This window comes from Chaetura pelagica, unplaced genomic scaffold (assembly GCF_000747805.2).
Source record: "Chaetura pelagica isolate M959 unplaced genomic scaffold, ChaPel_1.0 scaffold124, whole genome shotgun sequence".
In the NCBI taxonomy this organism is placed as follows: domain Eukaryota; kingdom Metazoa; phylum Chordata; class Aves; order Apodiformes; family Apodidae; genus Chaetura; species Chaetura pelagica.
The window spans coordinates 429,640-438,238 of NW_009952891.1; the positions used below are offsets into that span (position 1 = coordinate 429,640).

Here is an 8,599-nt window from a genome sequence, read left to right on the forward strand (position 1 = left end):
ATGGCATGGGATGAGCAGTGACCTGCCTCTGAACACCTCACAACCTCCCATATCCTCTGGTTGATTTCTTTCTCTGGTTGTGTCCACTTTCTTTGGTTTTGAAAATCAGCAAACTGTTCCACTCGGCTTCTGTTTCCTGTGGCAGTTCCCCCTTGGGGAATTTCAGCACAGCCTCTTCCCCGAGGATCTTCCTGCTCTCATCTTTGGTCAGTGGTGGGTGTGCTCCTGGGGAGCTGCTCTGTGACCTGGCTGGTCTCTGATCTCAGTTTGTCCTTTTCTTGGGCTTCAGCTTCCCAGCAGCCAGGTAGAAAGGGAATACCCTGCTTGGGGAAACCATCATAACAGCTTGACTGCTCACCTGGGAGGACAAGCCTTGTAGTGCTCTGTGTCCCTCCCTGTCAGCTTCAGAATGTCCTGCAAACAAAGAGAAATTGGGTGTCAGAATCTGTGATGCTAATTGGGTTTTAGGAGAGGTGGCTCCCTGCAGTAACTGCTTCATGTGTTTGTACCCTTAGATGCTTTAGGACACTTGGATGGTTTTTTGGAGCAGGCTGGAAACATGTTCATGTTCTCTCTTTTGGGTGTGCTCTGTGGATGCAGCCTCTCTTTTTGTGGCAGAAGCCTTGATGGGCACACTAGCCTGTTCCTGGGGGTGCCCCTGGGGTTCCTCCAGCTGTAGGCATCCTGCTGACTAGCAGGAAGGATGGTGTAGTTAGAACATGACAGCAGTGGTTCTTTCCTCAGGGGAAGTATCAAACCAGCCCTGTAGCTGGAAGCACTTAAAACAACCAGCTCTGAAGACATGAGCAATCTTGGCAGATCAGGAGCTGATAATAAATACGACATGAGAGGTTTGAGTTTTGCAGCCTGTTCTTACGAAAAAGATCTTCCTCTTTGGACAGAAAAGGTTCTTTTCCCTCTCCTTGTTGTGTTGCCAGGCTTTGTTTCCCCATCATGGTGAGAAAACACAATGAAAATAGGTCTGGTTTTCCCTTTTTCAGGGTTTGTGTTGCTGAAGCACGATAGGTGTACTGGAGATATATATATATATAAAATATATATAAATCTCATTTCCTTGTTTGTTTTACACAGCACAAAGATCCTTCTGCAGCCTTTGAAGCTGCTGGTGAGCAGGACACTGCAATGATGATGGGTCCTGTCTGCAGGTGGAGGTTGGAACAGCTGGTTCACAAAATGAAACCCACATGAGGCAGGTGGCTCAGCACGTGGCTGTTCCAGTGAGGTTTGCCTAGACAGAGGCACTCAGCTCTTCCTTGGGTTATTTCCCAGCCTCTGCCTGCTCAGGGCCTTTGAAAGGTGCTCTTGCTGCTTTTTGGCTGTGGTGATTGATAGGGAATCCTTTGTGCAGGGAGATTTCTGCTGTGGGAAGAAATCAGAGGCCAATGCTGTTGCTTGCCAGGCATAAGCCTTTCAGGCTGAAACCTGCTTTGATCCAGGCACACACCAGTCCCCAGGGGAACTGCAGTGTGTGAAGTTCACAGGCTGGAGAGCAAAATTCTGTAGATTTCACTGAGCAGACAAACCCTCTGTCTTTTAAGAAGAGTTCTGGCCTTTGTGCCTGTGTGTGGCTGTTGTGTGAGCCAGTGGCTTGGAAGGCTGGTTGGAGTGGGGAGCATGGGGCTCTCACCAGTGAGTCCAGCAGCTGAAGGCAGAACCCTGCAGGTGCTGGAGCAGGATATGGAGCAGGTGTTTGTTTCCTCTTGGAGTGGAAACTCAGTCCTGGGAGGAAGCAGGAGGGAGGAGAGGCCTGGGAGGGACAGCAGTGTTACCACCTTAGCAGCCAGGTAACCTCCAGACTCAGTGTGGGAGCCCTTCCAGCCTGGATCTTGCCTAACTGACTGAAACCCAGGGCTACAGCCTTCTTACCTTTTGGTAGTGTTTCTATTGTCAATAAAAATCACTTTGAGTTGAGCTACTTGTCCAACTCCCCTCTTATCCAAAAGCTGACCTGTGAGATCCTGGCCCAAAATGAAAGGGGAGAGTGTAGGTGGGAGAAAAAGGGAACAACATGCTTGCTCCACATCAGCTCCTGGCCCTTTTGAACACCAGCAGAACTTGCCTGGCTCCCTCCTTGTCACCTCTGAGAGGTCATGGGGCCTGCCAGGCAGTCACAGCCTGCAGCAGTGGAAAATTTGGTTCCTGAGTATCCTCTAAAGCTCTCCTGAAACTCTTGTCAGTTCAGTGCTAATTGCCCCACAACGTGCCAATTACTAAAGAGAGAGGCCTCAGACTGTCCACAGGCTCTTCAGAGCACAGTCTGTTTTCCTTAGCAGCTACTAGTCAAAAATGGAACCTGAGGGCATCCTCCTTTCCTCTGAGGAATGGGGTCTGACCAGGGCTCTGTGTAATTCTGAGGCAAGCTGGCCAGGATCTTGGCTTGGGCTCCTTGCTCAGGGGTCCCAGCGTGTCTGTGGTAACAGGAACCATCTTTGGACTGTGTGAGGCAGCCCCAGGTGGAGCTAAGCCTGAGGAACACAGCAGTGAAGAAGTATGCATGAGCTGGGACTGATGCCTTGCTGAGAACTTCCCCAGGTGCTGATCAGGGATGAGCACGAGGTGGAGTCACCCCCACAGGTTCTTGGTGCCTCTCCAGTGAACGTGTAGCAACAGAAGTTGAGCTGTGCTTAGCAGAGGTTCCTGAAAAGCTCCCACTGGTGCCTCAGGAGCTATGTAAGGTCTGCAGGTGCCTGGCAGCAAGTCTGAGCTGTGCATGGGGAGAAGCCTGTGGGAGCCCCAGGCTGAGCTCCTCTGTGCAGGCAGCAAGTGTTCCTCAGATGCTGGTGAAGGAGTGAGACTGAAGAAGACTTGGTTTCCCACTCAAAGCCCACCATATTGTAGTCATGGGGCTCCTCATTTGTCTCTTCTCATACGCAGCTGGTTTGGGGGAGTGAGGGGGTTTGGCATGAGGGAGGAAGGAGTCATTGTGGGGTAGGAGCTTTGCTTTGTGGCTGTGAAGGTGTGTCAGAGAGCTTCCAGGAGGAGATGGGCTGCCTGAGCCCTGAGGACAGAGCTGGGGGCTGCTGCTGCACTGAGATACCTCGTGTTGCTGGTGATTTTCACACGGTCAGGGGTACATGAGCAAGCAGGCAGGTTTAAAAAAGTGTGACCATGGATTTCTGTTTGGTCCTGACCAAACAGGACAGGCCTGGCTTCATCTGCCTGAGCTGCAAGTGACTGCAAGGTGGTTTTCTTAGACCTCTGGTCTGGATGGAGAGCTGACCTGGGGCAGTCTGAAAATAGCAGCTCAAAAGATCAGCTTTCAGCTTTTATGCAGGGAGAGGCAGCATGTTGCATCTCTGCTATTCTTTATTCTTAATATATGCTCTCTTTTTTCCTGTCATGCATCTCCATGGCTCTCCAGAGCTTCTCCAGTGTTGGTTGCTGTGAGCACACAGCACCACAGGCAGGGGATAGAAGACTTGTGAATGCAGCAGGTGAATTGGTGTAATCCTGGCTTGTTTTCCTGGTGTAGACTGGTTTGGGCTCCTGGTGCTGTAAGTGCAGCTCCTCCAGCCTTCCTGGCACTCCCCATCAGCATGTTTACACCCCTCACCCAACCCTGCTGTGGTGCATGTCATGCAGGCAGTCTCTGACCTCCACTCTCTCCTCTGCACTTTCTTTCTAGGAGGTTCCTGATTTGCTGTCACTTCAGATAATTCACTTCCATCCCTTGCCTTCTCAGCTATAGAGGGAGGATTGTGCCTCTCTGCTGAGCTGAGGAGCTTTGAGAGCCCCACAAAAGGAGCTAGATACAGGCTTGCTCTATTCATTGTGCCTGACAACTCAGTAAATAAAACTTCCCTCAGTTGCCTGCTCTGTAATTCACACATAAAAGACCTGTCACTCTGATCTCTCCCACACCCTGCTTGAAATGGGAAGGATGGAGTGAGACCTTCTAGGAAAGCAGCACAGTTTCAGAGCAGTACAGAACAGGCTTGGAGGTGAAGGTGTTGTCATAAATAACACACAGGGAAAGCAGAGACCATGGGGTGGCCCTGGCCATTGTCACAGCCTTCCAGAATTGAACATGGATCTGGTGACACTTGATAAGCCTTCTGGATCCTCAGAGGGTTGTAGGAGTATGCTGGCTTTTCCAGAGAAAGGCAGCAGTTCAGCCACTGGGGAGCCTGGTTTTTCCTCCTTGGGTTTGAGAGGAATTCATAAATGTTTATCATCTCCTGGTATCTAGGTATTTATACCTTCAGCTGCAAAATGCATCCTAATCATGGTGCTTTAAGGCTCTGTCTCACACTGCTGGCTGGCCTGAGCCCTGGGGGGCAGCCCCTGTCTCTGTGGGCTCTTGCAAAGTCTCCACAGCATCAAAACTGAGTTTTAAGGTTCATGTCCTCTCTGGTCACCTCTGCCAGCCCCATCTTCACATCTCTGCTGTGATGCTCAGTTCTGCAGTTCTCAGTTGACTCTGCACCTTGGGCTTTTCCCACAGTTTTTCCTTCCTCCCCCTCCTGGACACAGGCTGCCCAGCCCTCCTGCTCCTTGCTGACAGAAACCAGAAGCCTCAGATGCAGAAAAGCTTCATGTTGCCATCTCCTTCTAGTGTGCTCCACAAAGTGTGCTTAGGCTGGAGGAACCTGGAGCTTTCCAACCTCTGCCTACGTCCCTGGTGATTTGTAACCTGTCTGTGTTCCAGAGCAGCTGAATGTCCTCACAAGTCCAGAATCCTGTTCTTCAAGCAAGGATTCTCTTTGCCTCTGTGCCCACTCTGTTAACTGTTTTCCTTGCCAGGACTTCCTACTGAATCAGCAACATCCAGTGCCCCCATCTCCTCTGGCACTGTCTCCAGTGCTGTTATTTGTTGAGAAATAAGAATCAGCACCACCTGAGCTGCTTCTCAGGGCATCCTGTGTGACATCCCAAGTTGACTTAAGGAAAAACTCAGCCTAGAGTTCCTGGTGTGTCCCTGGGGCCTGTCCCCAGGCTGCCTGCTTAGTGGAGCACAGTGACAATCAAGTTTGAACAGTCAACAAGGCTTTGAGCTGTGTGTGGTGGCTGGAGGGCAGTGCCTCCCAGCCTCACCATGTGAAGCTCTGCTTAGGAAGTGATGCTGAGTGTGCAGAAGAGTTGACATCCCATTGCTGGGACCAGCTGTTGGAAGTGGTTTTTTATAAAGCTGGAGCTAGACCTGTCTCATCACTGTGCTGGGGAGGTGGTTGTTTCTGCAGTGGAAGACTCTTGGGCAAGGGATCTCTTCACTTCCTCTCTGGTTTGGCTCTGAACACACAAATGGTAGCTCTGCAACAAAGGCTTTGGTGGTAAAACCAGCTTCAGATGTTCTCACCCTGCTTTGCTGTCCCTCCTCTCCTGTGCCAGAATTGCACATCCAGCTCAGAATTCACCTTCCTGAAAGGGGTGAAAACTTGATCTTGTTTTGCCACTGAAGCCCCCTCTGTAGTGATGGTCAGAGGGCAGTGAAAGGTTCCCCTTAGAGTGACAGCTCTAGGTGGGATCTGGGGGCAGAAGATGATGGTGGCTATGGTCCTATTCCAGAGATGTTTGTCCCAGCTTGAAATGCCACGGTTTCAGTGCTGGGCCTCAACAGAGTGGAAGAATTATGACTGTTCTTGAGATGGCCACCTTGGAGGACTGCTTGGTGTCTCTCATGGTGTTGGTAGCCCTGCAGCACCTCTGAGGAGGAACACAGGAGAGAACTGGGGTGGTTTTTGGTTACCAGGTTGATGGGGAACCAGGGACTGTTCCTCCCTGCAGACCTGGCCCGTGGAGGCACAGCAGAGCTTTCAGCCCCCTCTTGGGTTGGGTGTTGCCACTGTTAGGTCCTTGCTCCTTCTTCCTGGCTTTCCTGCAGAAAATGAGTCTTGTGTGCTGGGCTGAAGGCAGCATTGCCTAGGCCCTGGATTTAGGGAGCTAACCTTTCCCAGGCTGCTGCACCCCACTGGCACCCAGTGCTTCCAGGCAGCTCCCTGTGGATCCCATCAGGCCTTGCCTGTCTGTGCTGCTTTCCCTTCCCTGTGCTCGCCTTCTGGCTTTGACCTCTCCCTGCCCTTCTTGTCCCCCCACTGATGGCTGCCAGCTCCTGCCAGCTCTGTCTCTCAGAGCTGCCACTTGTGATTCTTGAAAGGTGGACAGGTGGGAAGGAAGGAGGGCCCAGCAGAGCAATCCTGTGTTCCACCAAGTTTTTTCTCCCTTCTCTTCAGATACAGCACAAAGAATCCCTCTCTGCAGTCGGAGACGGTTCATTACAAGAGGGGGGTGAGCCAGCAGTTCTCCCTGCCTTCCTTCAAGATTGATTTCTCAGACTGGAAGGATGATGAGGTAAGGCTCTTCTCAGTGTCCCCGTCTTTCATGGAACCATGAATTGTGGAATGGTTTGGGTTGGAAGGGACCTTAGGGATCATCTATTTCCAACCCCCTGCATGGGCAGGGACACCTCCCACCAGCCCAGGTTGCTCCAAGCCCCATCCAACCTGCCCTTCAACACTGCCAGGGATGGGGCAGCCACAGCTTCCCTGGGCAACCTGGGCCAGGCTCTCACCACCCTCACACCAAAGAATTTCCTCCTCATGTCCAACCTCAATCTCCCCTCTTCCTGTTTGAATCCATTTCCCCTTGTCCTCTCCCTCCCTGCCCTTGTCCCAAGTCCCTCCCCAGCTTTCCTGGAGCCCCTTCAGGCCCTGGAAGGTGCTCTAAGGTCTCCCTGGAGCCTTCTCTTCTCCAGCCTGAACACCCCAACTCTCCCAGCCTGGCTCCAGAGCAGAGCTGCTCCAGCCCTCTGAGCATTTTTGTGACATCCTCTGGTAGCCGTCCACATGCAACATCTCTCAAAAGGAAGGAAGCAACATCTCTAAAAAGATGAGATAAAATAAAATAAACCAAGAGACATTTCTTTCCACATTCCTGTAGTCCTAGAAGCACTGGACTCCCTTTAATGCCATGAAGTTATGGCTGGAAGACACCCTCTCCCAGCCTGCATGTGAGTGTTGTGTCTGTGAGTGGTGAGAGGTAACTACCTAGGAAAAAAAAAAGCCAGAAGGAAAATTAAGAAGAAAAAAAGAAAAGAGAAAGTAATCTTTGATGTATTTTGAAGAGATTGAATAGCTGCTGTCTTGAAGTTACAGTCATAACTATCATCAGTCCCGTGCCTTAACAAATGCCGTGGTGGTTACCAAGAGCCTGCAGAGTCTGGTCTCCTGATGTCTTGGCTTCTCTGCCAATGTATGATTTCACACGTTCAGCATACAAAGCCTGGAAGAGCTGCTTCTCAGTCCCTTCTGTCATCTGAGAGAGCTGGGAAGTTGGAACTCAGATCTCTTTCTTCTTAAAGAACAGAGAAGCTTAATTCTCACTTCTGTTCCTTCCAGCAAGGTTTTAACTCAGGTACCAAAGTCATGTCCCTTTGACAGCTTAAAAAGAGAGATGCTGCAGAAAAATAAGCTGCTAACCCTCTTTGCTTAATTCTGCTGCATCTTCTCTCCTCTCCTTCATTGTCTTTACAGGGAGAAAATGTGGAGCAACACTGTGATTGGGAAGAGTTTCTCCCATTTCAGCTCTGTGCAGTCAGGTCCAGTCAAATGCATCTGGAGAAATCTTAGTTAATCACTGAAAGGCAGCACTTTTATCTGAGGCAGCTGGCAGAGCTTTATCCCTCAGCCCTGCACAATTGCACACCTCAGATTGCTTTTCAGCTTTGTGACTGGTCTTGTCCAAAAAAAATCCAGATTGACTTCATGTTTTTGCTCAGTGTAAGACTCACAGATGATGTAGCTCTTGGCTGGCCAACAGAAGGGGAAATAATTGTGTGGGCTTGTTACTTGGAAAGCTTTCTAAAAGTGTGTCTTCATGGTGTATTGGTTTGTTTGCACGTGATGGTGTTTGGCTCCTGTTGAGAGAGTTGGTTTTAGGTGCCTAAAAATCAATGTAAAATGGAGCCTTAAAGAGGCCTTTTTGTTTGAGAATGCAAAACTTTACATGGTAAAGTAACCATGGTTCTGGGATGTGACTTTCCCTTTAAATGGACCAACAGGAACTGTTGTTGTACAGTAATAAATCAGAGCAGGAAGCAAAGCAAAAACCATGGGCTTCTCTCAGCATTTTAAATCAATTTGTCCTCGATGAATTTTCCCGTTGTGGTTTGCCATGATGGTCCAAAAATGCAAGCTGGATAAGAGTGGCTGAGTGAGTCTCTGCTGTAACAAATGCTGAGAGGTTAGATGAGATTTTTGGGTTTGTTACTCGGCTGCTTTGGAAAGAGAATAGAGGTTGGTAGTTTAAAGGAGGAATAAAATGTAAAACCATCATTATGAGACCCCACAGGGACAACTGTGTTCAATTCTGGAGCCCCCAACATAAGGATGTGGAGCTCCTGGAGAGAGTCCAGAGGAGGTCAGGAAGATGATCCAAGGGCTGGAGCAGCTCAGCTCTGGAGCCAGGCTGGGAGAGTTGGGGTGTTCAGCCTGGAGAAGAGAAGAATCCAGGGAGACCTTAGAGCACCTTCCAGTGCCTGAAGGGGCTCCAGGAAAGCTGGGGAGGGACTTGGGACAAGGGCAGGGAGGGAAAGGACAAGGGGGGATGGATTAAAACTGGCAGAGGGGAGATTGAGGTTGGA

At 50.2% G+C, this 8,599-nt stretch overlaps 1 protein-coding gene across 1 annotated transcript in view; it reads left to right on the forward strand.

The window, feature by feature from the left end:
* The window catches only part of MGRN1 (mahogunin ring finger 1, E3 ubiquitin protein ligase), a 69,634-nt gene that overhangs the window by 31,908 nt on the left and 29,127 nt on the right, over positions 1-8,599 (forward strand). The window contains exon 5 of the mRNA XM_009995510.1: positions 6,192-6,309. Coding sequence (XP_009993812.1) covers positions 6,192-6,309 — 118 coding nt within the window. The remainder of the gene's footprint in view (positions 1-6,191; positions 6,310-8,599) is intronic.